The 25,459-nt window shown below is 31.5% G+C and overlaps 2 protein-coding genes across 3 annotated transcripts; one reads left to right on the top strand and one right to left on the bottom strand.

Moving 5' to 3' along the window:
• Positions 1-1,610: 1,610 nt before the first annotated feature.
• LOC113386961 (protein mini spindles) lies at positions 1,611-22,658 on the top strand. Of its 2 annotated transcripts, none has more exons than XM_026624720.1 (5): positions 1,611-1,670; positions 2,028-2,087; positions 15,361-15,530; positions 15,762-21,067; positions 22,520-22,658. In XM_026624720.1, exon 4 carries the CDS (start codon positions 15,786-15,788, stop codon positions 21,063-21,065), a length of 5,280 nt encoding a protein of 1,759 aa, XP_026480505.1. In that variant the 5' UTR covers positions 1,611-1,670; positions 2,028-2,087; positions 15,361-15,530; positions 15,762-15,785; the 3' UTR covers positions 21,066-21,067; positions 22,520-22,658. The 2 variants fall into 2 exon arrangements, with proteins under 2 accessions (XP_026480505.1, XP_026480506.1); XM_026624721.1 differs by having other exon boundaries at positions 1,638-1,845.
• Positions 4,831-23,228, bottom strand: LOC113385613 (tetratricopeptide repeat protein 30 homolog). Its single transcript, XM_026623462.1, has 12 exons — positions 22,787-23,228; positions 22,371-22,643; positions 15,385-15,510; positions 14,998-15,133; positions 14,553-14,720; positions 13,911-14,176; positions 13,366-13,505; positions 13,058-13,277; positions 12,759-12,985; positions 10,774-10,838; positions 10,546-10,692; positions 4,831-4,985 (listed from the first exon to the last, which is right to left on the bottom strand). The coding sequence occupies exons 1-12, from the start codon at positions 22,832-22,834 to the stop codon at positions 4,831-4,833; spliced, it is 1,971 nt and encodes a 656-aa protein (XP_026479247.1). The 5' UTR covers positions 22,835-23,228.
• Positions 23,229-25,459: the final 2,231 nt, after the last annotated feature.

Consider the following 25,459-nt stretch of genomic DNA (forward strand, 5'->3'; position numbering starts at 1 on the left):
GAAGTATGACATTTGTTTATATGTCAAAGACGATCATAGAGATATAATACAGCAGATGGATAGAGTTTTTTAATAACCTCTCTACATTTGAAACTTTGCAATATTGCAAACGTTGCAAAACTAATATTATTTATTGTATTTATTATATTATTTATTAGCATATTATATAGCATATTATTTATAATTAGAAACATAAATATAATATAGACTAAGCCAGTTTTAAAAAAATACAGAAGTGAAAACTAAAAATGTTGTATTTATGTTGTAATAACATCACTAAGTTGCAAAATTTTAATTATATTCAAATCTTAAAATTTTTAAAAGATGAACTACTTACGAGAAGTGGTTTAACTATAAAAAATCGTAAATGAAATAATGGGCCGTGCCAAAACTTAAAAATTCAATAGTTCAAATTTTAAAAGCAGCGAAATTTCAATACTTTAATAATAAAGTTATATATTTATTTACACATGCTAATTAAGAAACTTTGGCAAATTTTCTCAAGGTAAAATGCCACTTACATTTAATTAATTATTATCTTCCCATAGGGTAAGTTAATCGCAAAAAATCGAAAATGATTTTTTTTATATATATTACGTTTCAGAGGTTTCTGAATATTTTGGCATATCTTAGAAAAAATTGATGTATGCATAGATAAAAAAAGAGTATGGATATATGTATGTGTATGTGTGTGTATATGTGTGGGCGGATACAAATTTTCGTCGACAATTTTGGGAACACCGATCAACGGATCAACCGATTTGACTAATTCAAAAATCATTCGATTTGTATTGGTAAGGAGACGTGCTGATTAGTTTTTGGCAAAGGCAGGTTTAGCCTTTCAGAAGATACGGGGCAAAAAGTGCCGCAAACGGTAACTCAATTTTTAAGAGAACGTAGGGTCCGATTGTAATAATTCAAGAAACATCTCACTTGTATTGACAAGTTGAAGGTCTGATTAAATTTTTGGGAAGGCAGGTTCAGTGGTTATGGGCTCTCAATAAAAATAAGTTAAAAAAATGTCATTTTGCAGTCAAACATGTTTATTGGACATATGTACATCAAATTATCAAATATTTTATAAAGATTTTAATAATGTGTACACATTTTGTGTATTTTTTTTGGGTTTCGTACCAAGATTTTTAATAACGATACGGGAAGTTCTAGCAATTAGTCTTAAGGCACGATGCCATGCACCCCACTAATAGTTATTTTCTATACATAACACAAAAAACGTATTTAATGCAGAACTGTTTATATTTAAAAAATTCTCAAATCTCGTTAAGTGAGTTTATATAAGTTAAATATAACTAAGTTTATATAAGTTAAGTATAACTAAAATTATAAAATATAAAAACTATAAGACAAGTTTTTTTATTGATGCATTTCATTAAATTATATTTTTGGTTATAATTGCCAAAATAAATTAAAATATGTATACACCGTATACATATATGAATACGATATTATACGAATATATATAATATATTAATCATTTATTAATATTTGTAAATTTCAAATATTTGAAAATAACGGTTTAATTTCGAGAAGGATCATTTGTTCGAATCTGGCAACACCAAACTGAATTTTCTAATTATTATCATATGTGTCATGTTCGCCAGTAGTTTTGTGATAAAGTGGAACAAGATCGGGTTTGCACTAATTTTAAGGTTCGGTATGCATTAATTGTTATAAACATTTAAATCTACATTTGAAACCAATGCATTTAATATGCACTTCATTGTTCATTCCTTGATATTTTAATACATGCATTGGTATTGTGAAGTGACAGGCGGGCTCATTTTATTGAAAAAACGTTATATTCTCGGATTTGTTGCATGTTGTGTGAGTGCAATTTTTATCTTGTGCAAATTGCATCAGATTTAAAACTTTCTACAATACTTTTATACCATCATGCACTTATACATGTGTCAATACAAATATTCGTGCTAATATTTTCTTGATTTTAATGCGTTTTATAAGCTGTCATGTATTTTGCAAAAATAAAAATGCAATTTTTTTTCTAGGTATTCAAGTTATGATACAAACCCACACAAAATTACTTTTTATCTGCGGAGTAAGCAAAGGTTAGTTTAATGCATTCTTTTAATACAATCCTTCAGACTTTAATTGATTTTTGCATGCTTTTATTTTGACATACATTTAGTTACATGACGTTTTCCTTAAAAAAAATCATGTACACATGTCATCTAAATCTTGTTTAAAATTCTAATTTGAGTGCATCCACATGGGTATATATATATATATATATATATATATATATATATATATATATATATATATATATATATATCAGGAATGTAGATATAAATAGAATTAATTGCATGTTTTAAAAGCAAGATGCATTTTTGCTTTCAAACATGAATTAATAATTACCTTTATCTATTAAATAATTAAATATTTTTTTACATATTTTAAATTAATTTAATAAAATTTTGCATATTTTAATTGACATTCTTGCACACTCATGCATAAAGCTCATAGATTCTTTTTGCATATTTACACAGCTGTATATATATTTAAAACTACAGTTATTTATAAGAAAGTTTACTGAAGTATGCTTTAACGAATTGCAAAACATTGTACAAAATTTTGAATTTTTCAAAAAGTATATATTTTTGTTTTAACTTCTATTCATAATTTCATCTTATATTTCTATATTTTTGACTCTTATAATAAGTACAACAAATACTTTATTATATCAATACGATATGTTCATTTGTATCGTACGAATTGATTCAAATCAATTGAAATCAAAACTTACAAGATGCCGAAGACACGCATCGAATAATTTAATTTGCATTGAATTGTATATGCCATTTAGACTTTCTTCAGTATATCTGATTATTATGCGTTTTAATTGATGCCTCTCGTGCCTTAGGTATATGTGGTACCTCATAACTATACTTATTCCTTTTATTTTAAATTTTTATTGACCGAAGTCAGCCATATATTCATTTTATAACCATTAAGTGTTATTAATTTTTAATGGAAAAAATTAATTGAATTTAGTTTTGTTTTATTAATCTTATTATTATGTTATTGGTGTTTCTTTACAAAAACATAGATGTTTTCTTAATACAATCAACCCATTTCAAATGAACTTAAAAATTTCTGAAACAATTTGCGTTGCAATTGAATAAGAAAGAAATTTATTTGTAATAGTTTGATGGATCAATTTGTAATGATGGGATGAACTGGTTTTTGTAGCTCGAATAATAAGAGTATGAAATTTCTTAATATTCCCAATGCTAAATTTTATTCGAAGAATTGCGAATCCCAATCTAATTTATATTGTGGCACAGTAAGGATAAGTCATGCTGTTATTAACAGATAATTTTTTTTTTTTAAATCTTGAATTATTTGTTGTGAATAGCGTTGATTTCTTTTCTTTTAGAAATATTCGATATTTCTGGAAATTTTAGCTGGCAACATATCTTGTTTGCCATTGAATTGAAGATTGAAGTACATACATTGTTCCTATACAGCAAGTCATTTTCATTGCAAAATTTAAGTATTCAGTAGATCTCATTTTTTGCTACTATGATACGTTAACAATTTGAACATTTTATTTTGATATTATTAAATATTTATTATTGTATGGATATTAGTATTTTACTTTTATTATTAACTTTAATTTCATTGTGATAAAATAAAGAAAAAATAGTTCATTCTGATTCGTTTGTCCCTCGTTTTTAACATGTCAGTCAATAATATATCTCTTAAGAGATATATTAATGTTAAACTAGTGGTGAATGGCATCGTGCCTTAAGGCAAATTGCTGGAACTTCCCGTACCGCAACGAAATGATCGAGGAATATTAAATGGTTTCAAATGGATTATTATAAATATTGTAACATTGTCCAATATTTACAAGAATTATATAAACTGAATTGCAAAGTTGAAATTATTTGTTTAAAGTATATTAGAACAGAATTAAAACGAAAATCTGAATTATTTTCGATACACAATTTTTTTTTTTTAAGTGGAAACAATTGTTTTCCAAAAACAATTATTTTGTTGAAACAAGCAGAAAATTCTTTGAATAATTCAAATCGGACGCTTAGTTCTCTTAAAAACTGCTATTTATTGCACATTTAGCTCTGTATCTTAGAAATGACTGGACCTGCCTTAGCTAAAAACTAATCAATTCTTCCAATCATTTCAAATTGAATGTTTTTCAGGTAATTCAAAACTCGACTTCTATTTTCTGTACTCTTTGCTCCGTATCTCCGTAACGGCTGGACCAGCCTTTGCCAAAAACTAATCAGCATATCAATAAGACTCACATCTCCATATCAATAAGAATCGAATGTTTTTTGAACCATTCAAATCGGTTGATCCGTGCGCTTGAAAACGTGGTCGAAAAAATGCGGACATACCAAACACACACACACATCCATTTTTTCTGAGGTATGCCAAAATGTTCAGAAACTTTTAAAACCTCGAGAAATGCAAAAATTTTTATTTTCGATTTTCGGCCCATTACTATAACTACCCTACGGGAATTTAACAAGTGATAAACAAATCCTCAGAATAAATATTTTTTCTGTGTATTAATCACAATTAAATTAAAGTAATAAATGTAACATAGCAAGTTATTCAGTAACTTTGTAACTTATTTTTATGAAGGACTTGATAGGAACCGGAATAAAATCTATGAACCAACCAGTATCAACTAGGATCTGCATATCTTTTTATTACTTAAATAAAAATGTTTCATAGGTGTATTTTATTTTCATGTAATTTTTACAATATCTTTTACATGAATCTAAATAAACAATACAAGCTATCAATTACACATTTCAATTAATTATTCAATAACTTGATTAATAGGCAACGCAATATTCTTGCTTCATACGCCACTGTTTTTCTTGCAACCTCGGCAGGACTTAATTCTTCTTCATTTCCCCAATCTTGTGAAGATGGTCCTGTTAAAACGCTACTGATTCTTTTACCATATGCTAAAAGAAAAAAATGACCTTTATTAAAATATTAGTTCGTATAAATTTATTTGATTGAGATTAAGTTTATTTGCTTATACATGGGATTTCATTGTGATTTATTGGCTTAATGATATTCAAATGATAATCAATTTTTTAATAAATAAAATAAAAATCAAATTGTTTCACCTAATATAATGCAAATAGGAGCAAGCAAGGGTCAGGCATGTGTTTATCAATAGCAATTATTGTCTAATGATTAATTATTATAATTTAATTTCGGTTATTTTTAACAAGGTGGTGCAGAGAATGTTTAAACTATTAAATGCAAATGAAATTTTGTATTAATATTCCAGTGTACAGAATGATATTGTTATATAATTTTATTTGTGCACTCATAGGATTTTCCATTCTTGCGATCGATGCCTTCCTTTTCACCTTCAAAATAATACACACCTATCCCCCGCTTTATACGTTTTTTGAAAACAATTTCCTTTAACGAATTTAGTCATTTTTATTTACACGAAATTGTAAACATTTAACTATAATTTGTTAATATTAATTATTAATTAGATTAATAATTATATTAATCGTATTTCAAAATACAGTACTTCAAAATGTATGTTACAGTTACGAATTCTCAGTAATCTCTCTTTGATGCTGATGAGGTGGAACTCCCCGTTTTATGATCAAAACTAAATTTTATGTGTGTATAAGCTAGTTTGCTAGAAACCAAATCAAAGAGAATTGTTTTTAAAGTTTATTTTTAATTAGTGTATGTATATAATATAATTGATGGTGTAAATTTCTCGTGAGTAAATATCAGATTCAATATTCTAATAATTTAATAAATATATTAATATTTATTTTTCGTTCAATGTGCTTGTTATGTAAAAATAATCTTCTTATAGTGATTTTCGTTTAGCACGATTTTTATATAAAAGTGAATTTTTCGAGTTACACTTTTTTTTATGGAACCTATCTTCATAGGTGTATTTGGCCTAATATATTTATTGAATATTTATAATACTCCTTATAAAACAGTTCGTATAAAATTCATTTTCACACATACGACATATTTATTCTTTGATTTATTTATACACTGTGTACGTAAATAGATTCAAAAACTAATATTTATCGATGTAAAATTCAAAAACAATATCACTTTATTTTTAGTACAAAACTTCAAAGTCAAAGTTAATTTAATTAACATGATTATAACTTGCACATTTTAGTAAAAATGCGCGAATGTGATGACTTTGTATAGATAGATATGAATTTTGGGAATATCCTATTTGTATTTTGAGACAAATGTACTATATTCGTTTGTAAGAATTATTTTTGTGTAAAGAACGTTTGGGCACTTGCTGTCATTTGAAACTTAATTAAGACGCAATCCCAATTTATCGATTTGTCTAGAGAACGCGTAAGCCAACATATAATGATGGGCCGTAAGTTTTTTTTCATATGAATTTTATGCTCATTATGAAGTTTGAGAAAATAATCACGTACAACAAAAATAAAAACAATATCAAATAGCATAACAGTTTTTTTACTGCATACCAATTAAAGCGAAATATATGAAACTTTAAGGGGGTATTGTAGTGTAAGGGCATGAATTTTAGGCATATACCTTATACATACATGTATTATAAGATCTATGATTTTATTCCATTTTCAAATCATAGTAAAAAATAGGAAATCATTTTTTTTATACTTTATTTATCGATGTTAAGATGGAAGAAAAACATTAAAACAAAAAAAGTTAACAATTTTAAAAATTAAGTGGTCGAAGTGTCTCATAAAGTTAACATGTGACCATACCCACGATTGCAACTCACCTAGTCATTCGAAATGAAAAAGAAAAACTAGTGGGGCGTCGTGCCTTAAGGCAAATTGCTGGAACTTCACGCACCAAATTTTTTTTTTTTAAAAAAGATGAAGATTTTTGAAAAAAAATTACTCTGAAAAATTAGATTTTTGAAAAAAAAAATACTCTGAAAAATTAGATTTTTGAAAAAACTATAAATTTTGGACAAAAATTTACTTTTTTTTGAGAAAAACACTTTTTGAAGAAAAGTTTATTTTGAAATATTTTGGAAATTCTGAACTTTTTTTTCAAAGCAATCGTACTGCTTTAACATAGCATAGAGACGAAATATTGAAGTGCGTAAGCGCCGCGCCGCCGTCTAACGGATAAGCATTGGTACGGAACCCATAGGAATGTAAACAAAATTTATACTTATTGTTAAAATCTCTATAAAATATCTGATAATTTGATGTGCACATGTCTAATGATCATTTTTGACCGCCAAATGGCATTTTTTTCTACTTTTTTTACTAGATCTCCGAAACCGCTAGACCTGCCTTCATGAAAATTTGATCAGTTCTTCATCTTATTAATACAAGTAAAATGTTTTTTTGAATTATTCAAAGCGGACGCTCCGTTTCCTTAAAAACTGAGTTACCGGTGTTGGCACTTTTTGCCTCATATCTTCGGAACGGCTAGACCTGCCTTCGCCAAAAACGAATCAGCACGTCTCCTTATTAATACAAATCGAATGTTTTTTGAATTATTCAAATCGCTTCATCCGTGTTCCCGAAATCGTCGACGAAAATTTGTATCCGCACACACACACACATACATCTATTTTTTCTAAGGTGTGCCAAAATGTTCAGAAGGTTTTGAAACGTAAAGATATATAAAAATTTTCATTTTCGATTTTTTGCGATTACTATAACTTGCCCTACGGGAAGTTAAAAATCGGGGGCATCGTATTCAAAAAGACAGTTTTAAGTAAAACACGTTTAAAGTTTCACCAAAGGTAGGAAACAAAAGAGGATAATCATGGTCAAACAGCTGTATCTCCGAAAATAATTTAAATTTTTAGAAATCCTGTCGTACACATATTCTTAAAAAGTTATGCTTTTGATAAATAATTTCTACACTAGAATATACCCCCTTAATAAAGAATTACTTCAATGAACTGATAATTTCGATTTGTTTTGTACTGATCTGGTACAAGTGACACTAAATAGTTGCAATATATTTACCACTAATTTCGAACTCAAAGATTCAGAAGATCAAACTTTTGTCATGAATTTTCATTTGTTTTAACGCTTATAAAAATCTATAGCGTAATTGTCAAAAGATAATCAATATCTTTATATATCTTTATAAAATATCTATTTGTTGGACCGTGATCAGTTTTAAAACAGCAGGAAGTGTTGCATTTAATGACAATGAGACAATAGGACATAAAGACGAACCTTAATGTAGCCGCGCCTTAGTAGCATTTAAAGAATAAGTGGTCTATTTCAGTTCTTCGGTGTCATCGTATAAATAAATACTACTGTAGTTTGAAAGCATTTCAGAGATGCAACAGCTCACTATATGCACGATACATTTGTGTTCTTGTTAAAATAATCGTCAAAATATTTTTGTATGTTTTGGAAGAATACATAGTTCTTCTAAATCATGATAAATTTTGGAACTAGCTATTTATATCCTTGTATGTGTATTTTCCTTAGACTTATTACATTCATATTGATTATACAGTAATATAAGAATTTTATTATCTTTGGTATTAAATATCATAAACTATGGATCTTTTACGAAAATAGATTATAACTCTTGGAGGGATATTTTACATCAGAATTTAAAAAAAGTCTTTGTATTTACAAAGTTCAAGAATGCGAGTAAAAGATGATTTTTCAAAATTTAAATTATTTTTGGATATATTTTTGACTACGACTAATGTTTTATTCCCGCTTTTTTACGATCTAGATTATCAAATGAAGTTTATACGATTTCGACATTATTCTAGATTTTTTTCTTCAGATTAGATCCCCACTTCATTACCTTCTAGAATTTACTATTTTTAATTTTTGATTTTTTTATATTCTAAAAGCATTCATCGATAACTTGGAAAAAAATATTAACTAGTTGGTTTGGTATTTAACCTTGAGGCAAATTACATGAACTTCCCGATATGTGTAAATAATCGACTTCATCAAAAAAAAAAAGTGTAAATAATATACTGCATCAATCCTACTTTAAAAAAACGATAATAATTTTAGCAAAGTTTGACGAATTTTTAAAATTAAACTATTTGTCGTAAGGCCGTAATATTACAGTAAGTTCTATAAGACCATGATGTATATCGCCAAACAAAGTTCCATGAAAATCATCAAAACGGCTCGGTAGATTTTCACCTAAAATTAATCAGTGCCATTCCCAATTAATATCTTTCGAACAGTTTTTGATTTTTTAAAATCGGTTCGGTAGGATGAGCTTAAATGTGGACGAAAAGTTTAACACTTTTTTTCAACAGTTAATTACAAGAAAACGGCTCGGTAGATTTTCACCTAAAACTAATCAGTATCATTCCCAACTAATATCTTTCGAACAGTTCTTGATTTTTTAAAATCGGTTCGGTAGTATAAGCTTACATGTGGACGAAAGGTTTAACACTTTTTTCCAAATTACAAAGAAACGGCTCGACCGATCGTCGCACAAAACTGAGAAACGATAATACTTATCGAGATACATCAAATGCTTTTTAAATATCACGAATCGGTCCAGCCCTTTTTGAGCAAACGTCGATGAAAGTTCTAATTTTGACAAATGCCAAAAAGATCATACTAATTTTTGCAAACTTTGACAAATTTTTGAAGCTAATGCGCCGTAATATTTTAGTATGATCTAGAAGACTATGGTATCTACCGTCAAAAAAATAAACATAAAAATCGTCGAATTTTTTTTTTTTAAACTTTATTACAAGAAAACGGCCCGGCCGATCTCTACAAAAAACTAATCAGCACGATTCCCAACCAATATTTTTCGAACGGTTTTTGAATTTTCGAAATCGATTCAGAATTGCGGGCTAAAACGTAGACGAAAAATTTTTCACTTTTCTGCGATTTATAAAGAAACGGCTTGGCCGATCGTCGCACAAAATTAACAAACAATAGTCCTCATCGAGATACATAGAGTGGCTTTTAAATTTTTGAAATCGGTCCAGCCGTTTTCGAGAAAACGTCGATTTACGTCAAAAAATCTGTTCACATACACGCACACACACACACTTTTTCGAAAGTTGGTCTCATTCGATTCAGAATGGCTTAAAACGTCGAGAAAACATAAAATTAGCAATTCGGATTTTTTGATGAAAACATAAACTTCTCCTTCGGGAAGTTAAAAAATATTGTTCGCTTTTTTATTATGGCCCATTACGACCTTCCAAAAATCGCATTAAAAAGAATTAGGAAGAAATAAGAAAGTAAATTGTCGCGTACTTCTTGGGTATACTTCAATTTTTTGTAAAATAGGGAAACTTTTCTTTGTGAAAGGTATTATCCAATTGAATAAAAAACCGTTTAAAGCGTATTTTCCATCGAAAATTAGAAAGCATTTCCATGCAAGGAAAAGCTATTATAGCGATTTTATGATAGCACGACAGGATTCATTTGGGGTTCATAATAATATTAGGAGTCCCGATATTATTGTATAAAATATTTATAATCAGTTTTTTATTAGCAAGTTATCTATTAGAATTAAGCATAAATATTTAATATTCACCTTCACAGTTTTCGAGAAACAATAGTGTTTCTTTAAGCGCCGCACTGGGTATAACCAATGATTGTTTCGCAAGTCCCGCGCATAATGCGAGCACGCACCTTTTTGCGTGTAGCCAAGTGTCTGCACACAACCGTTCTCCAGAGGCTGCTGAATGTTCCCCGATTCCTGGCGGTGCATCTCCAATACCCGCCGAACCTAGGCCGCTGTTTGTACTGGTACCAGCGTTACCTTCGAGAGCACGAGAAACTCTCGATAAACCAAATTCATAATTGCCTTTTGAGCAGTACAACGTACTAAAATAGAAAGTATATTAATGCCGCAATGATATAATTGAAATGTCAACGTTTAGTGCAGTAAACGGAGAGGAAAAAAGGGTATAACCTCTGAATTTTTTTACTGTGCTCCGAATTGAATGAAATTTTGGAATTAGGTTCATCTTACCACCAAGTTCAAAAGTGAAAACAATTCGGGTTGCGCCATCACCCCCTGGGGGGTTGACACCCCTTCTAAATTGTGTAATTACATTTTTTCAAAATAACGTCGGAAACCGATAGAAGAACTAATTATAATAAAAAAATGTCTTATATAGTTTTTCAAAAAAACTAATACTTTTCAAGTCACTGGCCACTGAAGATTCATATATTTTTGGCGTTTTTCTTCGTTTTTTTGCAAATATCTCCTAAAATATACATTTTAACGAAAATCATGTAATGAACAAAATAATGTCAATAAAAATCTTAATAAATCGGTATTACATAGTGTTCTAGGAAAAATATTAAGCAAGATTTGAGAGAGCAAAGTCGTTTTTTATTTCGTTCAAGATTTAATTGTTGTATTTAAAGCCATCTAGTGTCGAGGTTTTACATTTTATGCATTTCGGTGAAATTGGGTTTTATAGTACTCAACATTAGCTTTGAAATGAGTGCTGTTACAAGTTTTTTGCGTGTAAAATGAATGAGCTATCATGCAAATAAGAAACATATACGAAGTTTTTTTCTTTTAAATCATATGGTTTAATGAGCGCCATTTCCACCAGAATTAAAGTATGTAAATTCACATTCCATCTAGAATTCACTTCATTATAGACATCTTTATGGATTCTAGCAGATTCACTACTTTAGTACAAACTATTTTCAGAAAACTCACAATTTTATAAAACTTTTTTTTCCATTTTTTTTAAAAATCGAACTAATTTTCATAATATCTCAAAAAGAATAAAAGATACGTATAAAAGCATGTAGATAAAAATCAAGGGAATCTTTATGGCTTATTATTGTTTTTTATTATTTTTCTTTCACACAAAAATTGACAGAGTTATGAATGTTTAAAGACTGCGCCGCCGCGCAAATTGGAAAATAAAGTTTTTATAAAATCGTGAGTTTTCTGAAAATAGTTTGTACTAAAGTAGTGAATCTGCTAGAATCCATAAAGATGTCTATAATGAAGTGAATTCTAGATGGAATGTGAATTTACATACTTTAATTCTGGTGGAAATGGCGCTCATTAAACCATATGATTTAAAAGAAAAAAACTTCGTATATGTTTCTTATTTGCATGATAGCTCATTCATTTTACACGCAAAAAACTTGTAACAGCACTCATTTTAAAGCTAATGTTGAGTACTATAAAACCCAATTTCACCGAAATGCATAAAATGTAAAACCTCGACACTAGATGGCTTTAAATACAACAATTAAATCTTGAACGAAATAAAAAACGACTTTGCTCTCTCAAATCTTGCTTAATATTTTTCCTAGAACACTTTATGTAATACCGATTTATTAAGATTTTTATTGACATTATTTTGTTCATTACATGATTTTCGTTAAAATGTATATTTTAGGAGATATTTGCAAAAAAACGAAGAAAAACGCCAAAAATATATGAATCTTCAGTGGCCAGTGACTTGAAAAGTATTAGTTTTTTTGAAAAACTATATAAGACATTTTTTTATTATAATTAGTTCTTCTATCGGTTTCCGACGTTATTTTGAAAAAATGTAATTACACAATTTAGAAGGGGTGTCAACCCCCCAGGGGGTGATGGCGCAACCCGAATTGTTTTCACTTTTGAACTTGAGGGTAAGATGATCCTAATTCCAAAATTTCATTCAATTCGGAGCACAGTAAAAAAAATTCAGACCTAAAACGCTCCGTTTACTGCACTAGTTTTGATGATTAATTTGTTATGATTTTTCAAAGGCGTTTTTTTACCCGATAACTAAATTGACGATACATAAATGCAACTGGGGTTTGCCATCGGCATCTGAACCTTTCCTTTCTTCTTCACGTTCGATTCTTCTCATTAGTTCCTCAGCAGCTTCGTTTTGAGATGTCATTATATAGGCGACACAAAGATTAGCTAACACTCCGGCTGATACGGCTAGTACGTCACCGTCCAGGCGAGATCTTACTAATGGTTCGTATAATGCAGCTGCCTCCTGATAATAAAAGAAACATTTCAATTTGATCTAATGGCGATATTACGAATCTGGCAATACTATTCCAGTTACCTTATATCTATCTCCAGCCATGAACAAAACGTGAGCGGCTAACAATTTCCATTCTGGAGCTTCGGCACAAAATTCTGCAGATGCTCTAAACTCTTGCTCTGCCGCAGCCCAATCTCTTCTTCGCCAAGGCAACCATGCTTGCGCGGCAGCCACTGGTAAATATTTGCTCAAAGTTTCTTCGTAATCGCGAACTGTTGATCGAAGACTAGCTTGATCCCCCCTTGAATTATGAAAAAAGATCGATCAAAGACGATAAATTTATAGTACTTTTATTAATTGTGAGCATGAATGTAATTTTGAAATATTACTTGTGTCTCGCATCTTCTACTTTCGCGGTCAGGGATCTTAATCTAGTTGTTAAGCTGCTAGCTAATGCTTCCAATTTCATGGCTGCTTCTGCTGGGGCAGTTTGGCTGCATATCAATGCATCAATCAACTCATACAGAAACTGTAAAAAAAACTCTGTCCGCAATCATTTGATGTATAAATATATAATTGTTATTCGTCAGTAAGTGTAGCATGCTGATGTCAATAAATCATTTTGTTGAACATGCATATTTATCATAAAAAAATAAGTTACTGACATAGCTACCTGTTTAAAATTACTAATATCAATGAATTTTATAATTATATTATTGGGACTAATTAGTTTTTATTGTTTGATATCTTGGATGCTTTTATAGCATTAATTTTACTATCTGCAATTCATTATATAACATGTATGATTGAATACGTATGTGCTGCAAGCGTTTGACTACTAATTGCAAAATAAGACAGGCTGGCCTCGACAAAAACTTATTACTTCTACATTTTTATTTTATCCTAACTCATACGAAAGCTGTTTTATCTTTACCGGTGTTAAGCAGCGATAAGTAAGATCAGCATGATCGGCCAGCGCATCTGCTGCTGCATCAAATAATTCATGCTTGCAGCAAATAATCAATAGATTAGCTAGCGTCTGCTGTGGACAGGTTGGTGCGCCTAAAGCAAGTAAATAGCTTAATCTGCGCAATCCTTCTGGTCCTCCTTTGGTAATCGCCAAGTTATGCAATGTTACTGGGTCTAATTCCGGTTCGGATCTCGGTGGCAGATCCATCATTGCTTCAATTGCGCCTTCCACTAGAAAGGAAAATATGTTTACTTTTATATGAAAATTAATGAAATTTTTATCTATATTTCTCAAATTTTTGTCTAATTGTCAGATTTACTATTGGCAAACTTGGATTCAATCATTTTTGTTTATGCTGCCACGCTGACTTGAAACTTCCAATGTTTTTAAAACAATATCATTTTTACATAGCCAAAAAAAATATTCGATTGTTTCCCTTTCTAAATTTTTGTATTTGCAAACAAAATAAACTCATTTAACTATGTCAAATATTTTTAATAAGTTCAGCGTTTTTCTACGTAATCTGTTCACAAAATGTAAGTAATTATTTAAATTAAATTTTCAAGAGATCGGGCACGGAAATATTTATACAAATAATTGACTAACTATTTCCTTCTCGGTATTCTATGGCTGCTCTAAGATTTAGAGCCTGGGCAAGTCCTGAACTTTGCAAACTTGGAGGATTACCAATGCACCTTGGAGCACCTTCAGGATCTGCTTGAGCTCCTATTGCTAACTCAGGATGAGCACGTATGCCTCTTTCAACTATTTCACCTGAAATATAGCAAATTAATCGTAATTTCCAGTCAACGTGAATCATAATTACTTTTTGCCTAAAGAACGAATTCATTATAGGAAAGTTTTTAAAAGTTCGTATATATTAACAACGAAAGTACCATACCTAAATTTACAGTACGATTTTATTGGATATCGAAAAAAAAAATTATGATCGAGTTTGAAAATGTTTAAATTAACGTCGACTTTATTTGGACATATATTTAGGGACTTTTTACTTACGAACTTATTCTTGAATCAATTTCGAGTTACTTACTAATGTAGTTAATAGCAGAAGTGTTATCTCGCAACTTATAGTTGCACAGAGCTGCATTGTACGCCACTGTAGCCTTATACCCGCCTGTCTGTAGCGCCTCTGTAAATCGTCCCAATGCATCTTCGTACCGATCAGCCTAATAATATCATGCATTTATTAATATTGTTAGCTTATCAATAATTATAGATCTAGTAAATGCGCTAATATTTGCTTATATTGATGAGTATTGTGGGTATAATGAAAAATCATCTTTTTTTTATCAACATACTCTTATTTTTACAAATACTGTTATAATGAAGAGTAATGAATTGGATACTACTATCATTGTGTATATCGAATTCTAATTCTGACCATTTATTGCAGATTTTATTCAAAAGTTTGAGGTACCTGATAGAGTAAACAGCCCTCGTCGTTAAGAGTATCAGGATCAGAAGGTATTCTGTCTCCTAACGCGGCCTGCGCTCCAGTGTAATCTTCCTGGGCGTAGCGCACTGCTCCTTGCAGTCGGCAAACCTGTTCCACAAATCATTCAGGTGAGTTTTCTAATACTAATATATATAAAACTAATATTATACATTATTATATATATATGCAATTTATTGTATTTGGAATCAAATTTTGTTTCATTTTAATATTTGATTTTGCAACATGTACTTTTGCACAGCAAGACCAAACTTTTCTTAACATAATAGTTTTTTATTGAACTTTAGAGTATAAGATAATTATCACAGTTCTAAAAATCTTAATTTATTTATAATCTCCAGTTAAAAATACAATAAACGATAAAAATGGAAGAAGATACTGATTTCAAAAAACTTCCCGTTGAGGAACGATGTGCTCACAAACTCTGGAAAGCACGTGTTGATGGCTATGAAGAAGCTACCAAAATCTTCCGTCTTATGGACGATGAAAAATCGAGAGAATGGATGAAATACCTTGGTATGTTGAAAAAATTTGTGTCTGATTCTCACGCACTTGCTCAAGAAAAAGGATTGGAAGCTTCTCTTGCATTTGTTGAAAATAGCTCATTTGCTGGTCGAACAGTTGAAGATGTAATGAATGCAGTAGTCACAAAATGTATCGCTGCGCCTAAAGCTCGTACAAAGGAATTGGCACAACAACTTGCATTGGCTTACATAGAAATAGAGAAACAAGAGGCTGTAGTTGAAGCCTTAGTTCAAGGAACTGAACATAAAAATCCCAAAATTGCCGCCGCGTGTATAGCCACGCTGTCCCTCGCATTAAAAGAATTTGGAGGTAAAGCAATAGATCTGAAACCACTGATTAAACGTGCCCCTGCACTACTTACAGGAAAAGATCCAAATGTCAGAGCTGAAGGAAAAATATTAACTATTGAATTGTCAAGATGGGCACTTCCTGCAGTAAAACAATTAATCAGTAGTTTGCCAGCAGTTTTAGTCGGGGAACTTGAATCTGAATTTACGAAAGCTGCCGCGACAGGTCCTCCAGCACCTACGCGATTACTAAGGTCACAACAAAAGCGACAAGCAGAGCAACAAGCAGCAGGTGGAGGAGGTGGTGGAGATGGTGAAGATAATGCTGATGGAGAAATTGCTCAAGAGGCATCCATAGATCCATTTGATTTATTAGATCCAGTTGATATTTTAAGTCAGTTGCCCAAAGATTTTTATGAGAAACTTGAATCCAAGAAGTGGCAAGAACGACGAGAATCTCTTGATGCATTGGATGGTTTATTAAATAATGCACCAAAGTTGGCTTCTGGCGATTATGGAGATTTAGTTAAAGCACTCAAGCATGTTCTAGCAAAAGATACAAATGTTTTATTAGTAGCTACAGCTGGAAAATGCTTGGGATCTATGGCTAAAGGTCTAAAGAATGGTTTTACACCATATGCTTTAGTTATTTTGGGGGTTATATTGGAAAAGTTCAAAGAGAAAAAACAAAATGTTGTACTTGCTATAAGAGATGCTGCTGATGCCGCTTATACTTGTACAACCCCTGAAGCTTTAGCAGAGGATGTCTGTGCTGCTTTGAACAATAAAAATCCATCCATTAGGATGGAAACATGCTCATTTCTTGCCAGAGCTTTTACTCGAACTCAGCCTGCTCATTTGTCCAATAAGAAGCTTTTAAAACAATATGCATCTGCTCTTGTAAAATGTATGAATGATCCAGATCCGGTCGTACGTGAACAAGCTGCAAATGCCATTGGGACAAGTATGAAATTGCTTGGTGAACGTACTATGCAGCCTTACTTGACTGAACTTGATGAGCAAAAGATGAATAAGATAAAGGAATTTTTTGAAAAAGCTGTTATTGTTGTTGTAATTCCAAAAGTTATAAAGAAACCTGAAGTTAAAAAACCTGAACCGGCAGCAGCTGCAGCTGGCAGTCCAAAAGTTAAACCTGCAGGAAAAATGGCTTATGGGAAAAAGCCTGTGATAAAAAAGCCTTCTGCTAGGCCTTCAAGTGCTTCAATCTCTGCACCTGCTAAAAATAATTCTCCACCTGAACCTGCCATGGAAGAAGCACCAACAGCTGAAGTTGCCACAACAGAAACTGGAGCAGTTGATGTATCATCTCAAATAACAGATGCCTTAATTGCTGAGTTGTCTGATAAAAACTGGAATACAAGGCATGACGCTCTTACAAAAATCTCCGCTATCATTGGTGGAGGCCCTATTAAAGCTGAATTAGGTGATCTACCACAGGCATTGGCTGCTAGACTTGTTGATAGTAATAGCAAAATAGCTCAAAATGCTTTGGCTTTATGCCAAACGATTGCAACAAATGCTACAGGTGCAAATGCAATGAGAAGGCATGCTAGAACGCTCTTTCCTGGATTTGTTCATGGTCTAGGTGATGGAAAAGCTTGGATACGTACGGCTTCTTTAGCTTGCATGGATGCATGGGGCGATAGATGTGGATATCATGAGTTCCTGGAAGGTGAAATGATTCACGATGCATTAAAAGAAGGATCTCCAACTTTAAGGGCAGAATTATGGTCATGGTTAGCAAAAAAATTACCAAATATTCCACCAAAGAAATTCCACAAGGATGAGCTACTAATTTGTTTGCCCATACTTTTTTCTAATATTGAAGATAGAAATGCTGAAGTGCGGAAGAATGCGGCAGATGCAGTAACTGCATTTATGATTCATTTAGGCTACGAGAGAATGATTCGTGGTGCCGAAAAATTGAAACCTGCTTCACTAACTGTTGTCAAAGGAGTTTTAGATAGAGCGCGAGGCAATTTACCCGAACTTTCACCACCTGATGAACCAGCCAGTAAAGGCGCATCAAAGATACTTCCACCTTCGGTGAAAGGACGGCCATCCAAAATGGTGAGAACAAAGAGCGGTATTGCGAAGTTAACAAATGGTTCAGCAGGAGCAAACAATGTAAAAAAGGAGGAAGAGGCCGAAGTCGGACCGATACTATTGATAAATAATCTCAAACACCAAAGAATGATCGATGAACAGAAACTTCGAGTTCTGAAATGGAACTTTACAACGCCGAGGGAGGAATTTGTAGAATTATTGAAAGATCAAATGACTGCTGCAGGAGTATCGCGATCTTTAATGGTTAATATGTTTCATGGAGATTTCAGATACCATGTGAAGGTATTGGAATCTCTCACTGACTGCCTTAATGATAATGGCTGGGAACCAACTGCTGCTAATTTGGATCTTATACTTAAATGGCTTACATTAAGATTTTTTGATACAAACCCTACAGTGTTAATGAAAGGGATAGATTATTTACAGTTGGCCTTTCAAATGTTGATCGATCAAGAGTATCAATTGTCAGAAAATGAAGCTTCATCATTTGTACCATATCTGATTTTAAAAGTTGGGGATCCAAAAGAACCTATTCGGATTGGCGTACGTGCATTATTTAGGCAGTTGTGCCACGTTTATTCGCCAAATAAATTGTTCGCATTCGTATTGGATGGTTTAAAATCTAAAAATGCTCGCCAGCGCCAAGAGTGCTTGGATGAATTAGGTGTTTTGATAGCTGGTTATGGTATAACGGTATGTCAACCTTCGCCCCTAGCTGCTTTAAAAGAAGTAGTGAAGCAGGTATCAGACAGAGATAATGCAGTTCGCAACGCTGCTTTAAATTGTGTGGTCCAAGTATATTACATTCAGCAAGATAAAGTATATAAATTGCTCAGTCAGTTACAATTAAGCGAAAAGGATCAAAGTTTACTGGACGAGAGAATCAAACGCGCCAGCAAAAGCCGACCATCAGCCGCATTTGCAACAATAGTTAAAAATAAGCCAGCCGCATTAAATGTTCCGATAATACCTGATAATTTACCAGAAGCAGAAGTTGTTATAGAAGGTGATTCTGACGGTGAGGCTGAATTTGAACAACGGGAACCATCTCCGCCCCCACAAAGAACTATGAATGAAACTAAGTCAATCAGTCCCCCGAGACGTATTCCTGGTCCCTATGGTCTTGATACTAAGTTCATAGCTGAGATTGAACGCAAACGCCGACAACTGGTAGATACCAAGGAAGATTTGAAGTTGCCACACGTTGATCTAGGTTTTCTAGATGAACCAGTGCAGCCATTGCCAACTTGTTCTCGATTACCGATGCCTTTATCAGGAATACCAACACCTGCGGCTATAATGAAACCTCCGCCGGTGATCTCTGTTCCTATATCGACTTCGTCGTATGATTTAGAGGCGTTGATTCGGACTATAGGCAGCGCCGATTTGCAACGAGCTATTAACGCAATGTCAACTATGGAAGATGCTTTTAATAAAGTCAAAGCTAACCAGTTAATTGAATTAGAAGATAAATTTATATCTGCGTGCGTAGAGCAATTCAAGTCTTTGAGCAGATTCTCAATTGTTAAAATAGAGGATGTATCGAAAGGTTATCAAGCTCTTTTTACAATTCTAACTTCATTTTATGAAAACAAGGTTGTTGGAAGGCGGGTTACCATACCAGTTTTACGTAATTTAATGGAAAGTATATTAACATTATTGGCAGACAAGAGCATGGAGATGTATAATACGAATTCCGCATATAATCGTGTATTAAATAGCTTATGTTTTAAAATCTTAGAAAGATCGGATCACTCGAACATTACCTGTGCCATGATTCGATTGATGGGTGATTGTCATTCAAATGCAAATGTGCAACCTCCTACTCATGCAGAATTAGTTATGAAATGCTTATGGAAAATTACGAAAAATTGGGCTGCTTACGCTGATGATATGGACTACGATCTTGTTTTCAGCGAGATAAATAAGTTTTACAGTCTTTATCCGGGTTTATTTTGGAAAAAAAGGTGTTACGAGACACCTTTCAAGACAGTAAAAACTATTTTGCACTCAATTGTGAAAAATAGAGGACCTCCGATATTACAACACGTGCAGCGCCTAAATCCACCAGCAGAAAGTGAATTGGCTCTCTATATAGTAAAATTAGTCAAAAGCGCTTTTCCGGATGCAACAATACCGTATTTGAATTACCATCATTCTCATCAAGATTCGAGCGCTTCAGACGGTGCCTCATCTTTACCGCCTTCTCGCAAAGTATCTAGTCAAAATCACCATGATCAGTTGTCTATAATTTTTAGGAAGATAGGTACAAAAACGCAGACGAAAGAGGGTTTGTTGCAACTATATGAATTTCAAGAATCAAATCCTGATGTTGACATAAAACCTTTCTTGAAAGAGTCTACCGAATTTTTTAAATCCTACATCGAAAACGGTCTTAGGGACATCGAAAGGCAACGGCGAGCTAACAAGGCTCCGTCCAGCGGTGCTGGTGACAACATAACTGATGCCACGACCGCCGTCCCGAGTGGAATGGCTGCTGATAGTCAGCAACCGCGACGAGATCCTACTTATTATTTGAACCGACTGAAAGAGATGCAAGGGAAGCAGAAGACAGACAATATGGATGATAACCGGTACATTGGTAGCGCAGTGCGTGATGAGAACCTCAACAGTATGAACAGCAATACTAATAAGGAACAAGAAGTATCCGGCCTGAAGGCTAATGATGAGGCGGTGAGGCTGTTGCGCCGCAAATTGGAGTTGCTGAAGGGGAATCAACAGTGAATGTGAGTATACGTTAATTATAAATATTTGAGCATGTCTTGACGTTAAAACCATTTTATTCAATAATTAAATGATATATTTGACGATCCAAAATACCATATTATAGGCTACAATGCTAGTTTTAGGTCAAAGCAATCTTGTTGGAGTATTTTGGTCTAGAATCAAAAAAAAAAATTGTTTGTTCATTTTTAGTTTTTTCAAAGTTTAACTATTCAAGAACATGTATACAAGATTTTTCAAAATTTAAATCATATTCGGAGATATAGCTGCTGTTTGATCACGACAATACTACTATGCTTCCTTTCTTCGCAAAACTATAAACTCGTTTTTCACGAAATTGTCTTTTTCTACACCCACGGTTTCCCAACTTCTACTGAATTGATTCTATTAATACTTTTACAGAGTCTTTTATATAGACTTCTCTGAATTCCGATTTTTTTACTAGTTTAAAAAAAGTCGAGAATATCAAGAATTCTAATTTTTTTCTTCAGACAATCGTTTTCTTGTAAAAAAATTATTCTAACTTGCCCGTAGTTCATACAATGGCGACATTATTCTATATTAATAATTATGCTTTTATTCGACGTATTGTTCAAAAAAAATGTCACACACATATATATATATATATATATATATATATATATATATATTTTTTTCTTTCGACTTTTGGAGGGGTAAAATTATGGGTATGGTCAGGTGCCAATTAAGAAATTGTAAGAAAAAACATAACAAAAATATTGCTTGCCGTTTCACGACCTTTGAAATAACGCATAAAATTCATGTTTCTAGACCAGAATATCTCCTTAAGAATTTTTTACTAGGGAAAGGACATACAAAGTTCATTGTTATTTATTTAAATAACATACCATTAATTGTGTTTTGTGATAATTATTAATACTGTAATACTGTAATGATCCACCGGTTAAATTTCTAAATGAGCATTTAGAAGTGCAAGTCTAATTTCAACATGAGCATTTTTCTATGAATATAGTACGTTTATTGAAGTATATACGTTCTGAATCAATATTTTTTATTAATATATAATGGTTTTTTTATTAATTCATTTCATGCATCTGAGAGAACTTATTTTTAGACCACGATTTTTTTTTTAAAAAATATTAAACTGCACCCTTTGTAAACATTATCTTACAATATATATGGTTAAATGATACTTGACATTTGACAAATCATTGTAAATATTACTACACATGGTTAACGAGGATTCATGCGTAATCATTCAATAGATTTTGTGTGAATAATAATTAATATTAATTTAAAGGCTGCATCTTATTTTCTAAATCTTACCCTGTCAGCAAACTCGTCACCTTCTAATTGCTGCGATACTTTATAAGCTTCCTCATACAAACCAGCTTGAAACAATGATTGCGCGTAATAGAATTTATATTCAAGTTTATCTGGAGCAATTTCTAATAAATGTTCATAACAATCTGCAGCCTCTACAAAATCCTGCTCCATGTAGCAGCAATAACCCAGTAGAGATAATCCGGCTCTCGTCGTTCCTGCTTCGGGAATCAAATTCAGCAATTTTATAGCATCAGAATAGCGCTCGTCTTTGATCTGAAAATGGGGGCGCATATTGTATAACCTCAAAAAAAAATTCACTAACTGAAATTAGTATCAATAACCATTACTGTACTGCTATTGTTTTATTCGAAACATGTAATTAGTATATTTTAAATAATTGTGAAACATTTCCTAACCATTGTATAAATCGTTTTTGTGTATTCACCGTCCTTAATCGCCTGCATTGTTAAAATTTGTTTTGTTTTTATATTTTCGTCACCATGGAAACTAGTGTATTTTTCTTGGATGAATAAGATTGTGATATGTGTTTTCAGTTTTAGAATATTAATCAGATTACATTAAAAAAAGTATTTTAATGCAGTTTTATTAAAGAATTTTACACGGTGAGAAATGTATATTATCTAGGGCAGTATATATGAGAATAATTCGTTTGAAATCAGTTACGTAGTTTGGTGACAATACACTCTACATTGTTAATACATACATATTTATAATATCAATAAATCGCACTATATATTAATGTTATACGAATGTAACTTTTGCTAAGATTAGACAATATCAATATGTTTTAAGTTTTCTATTTATTTTTATTGACTTAATAATGTTTGTTTTAAATTAGGAGTTAGATTATTCACTACATATTTCATACTTACAACTAAAAATTATTTTGTTAATTTAATATTAATTATGAAATGATTAATAATAATAATACGTAATAAAAGGTAATAAATTTGATCATATTAGACCTTAATATTTTTTTATTCCCATAATAATGTATCACGAGATTAGTATAAATAAATATATTTAAGCTCATTAATTTAATTTGTTTCTTTGGGTTAGATCTTACAGGTACATAATGATTCTTCAAAATTTACAGTTAATTCTATTTCGAAAAATATTCAATCCATGTCTTATTACGAATTTTATTGTTTTACTCTTTTTTGTATAATAAGTAACATTTGTTACAACAAATGGTTAGTGTAACATTTTTTAATGATCTACTGACAGATGCAGAACTATATAACAGACACCAGAGGAAACGTTGACCAGGAAAGGCAGACATAACCAGCAATAACCATAAACGTTGATCAAAAAAATATAAATATTAATACATCTAAGCTCTCATAGTGAAGATAACAAATCGTATATTTGTTTCTTTTTAATCTGTGCATTCAATTGCTTACGAGATAAATCTAGAGCCTTTATTTTGCTAGATATTTTTGTAAATATCTTTTAGAGTATCTATTGCTACTATCATTCATCTTTCATATAGATTTTGAATTATTCAATATTCAGTCATTCGTACTCGTTCAATCTTTTGCTGGAAGACTTACGTTTACGATAGCATAATGACATGCCTCTCCTGGTTAACTTCTCCTCTGGTGTCTTGGTGTCTATTTTATTGCATATCAGTACAGTAGAACTCCAATTATCCGAACTCCGACTATCCGAATCGCCAATTATTCGAATCACTTTCAGAAAAAAAATTGTCCAATAAAAGTGCGCTATTATTCTTCTACCAGCAAAGCCACAAAGCAATAGGCACATTGTTTGTTTTGATTTGACGGAGATGTTTACAAAACAATGATTTTTATTTCTAAACTTGTACATAAGTACATTTCATTTATATTTAAAACATGTGAAAATATCATGTTTCTTTCATTTAATTCAATAAAAAAATAGTGCAATATCAAAACGTAACTTTTTTTCTCTCCAATGGCAATTTTAAAAAAAAACTCGTAATATTTGATTATCCGAATCGATCCCGGTCCCCATTAATTCGGATAATTGGAGTTCTACTGTATATCATTATATCCTTATAAAAAGTTAATACAAACCATTCTGATTTTTTTTTTAAGTTCCTGGAGAAGAAGTTTGAGTATTTATATATTCGTATTCATTTTATTTATATACGCGAATATATCTAAAAATATTCAAAAATTCTGTGTCGACGTTTTCTCAAAAGCGGCACCAATTTCGAACATTTAAAAGCAGTTTGGTGACACTCTATATAGTCCAGGCATTATAGTAAAGTTGACCTAAGATTGTTAGATTCTTTACTAATTTAAGCTTAAATGACTGGACTAATACGGAATCGCGTTGGTTAGTTTAATTCGACGATCGGCCGAGCCATTTCTTTAGTATCAAATGAGTGCAAAATTATTCAATGTTTTCGCCAAAAATCCTGAACAGATTTTAAAAATTTTAAAACTGTTCCAAGGATACCGTTTGAATTTTATTTTGTGATAATTTAAATGATTCATGTGAACAATGAGACTTCTGTAATGCATGCAATGTTGTGTATGCATGTTTTTGTGAAAGATATTAATTGGAAATCGCATTGATGAGTGAAAGCAAATATTATTGATTGAGTCGGTTGTATATGCAAGGTTCATATAACTGCTTCAAGGCAAAATGCCAGTTACACCTAGTAGTTAATATTTTTAAATAACTTGAGCCGTTAAATATCACAAACTGTAAATTATGAAAATTTGCTCGAAACTGCGCTCGACACAAATCAAAAGTATTTTATATGAAAACGAAGTTTAACTGTAAGAAAGAAATCATCTTAAATCATTATGGTAAATTCTAATTTTCAATAAGCATAATGAAATTTTCGGACATCATAGAATGTTAAAGTTAATTACCATTATAATTTTTCAGTTATCAGAATATAATAAGCACTAATAAAAATGAACGACTAATCGAGAAACTATGCTGTAAATTAAAATAGAATCAATATGCTAAATTTAAGAGATGCTTAAGCATTTTATATTTATTTATATATATTTTATATAATTTCAGCATAACTCCATTATTACTATTATAAATATTCACCTACAGTCATG

This window comes from Ctenocephalides felis, unplaced genomic scaffold, assembly GCF_003426905.1.
Source record: "Ctenocephalides felis isolate EL2017-DRISC unplaced genomic scaffold, ASM342690v1 CF-g0.4_SCAFFOLD_03571, whole genome shotgun sequence".
Classification (NCBI taxonomy): Eukaryota; Metazoa; Arthropoda; class Insecta; order Siphonaptera; family Pulicidae; genus Ctenocephalides; species Ctenocephalides felis.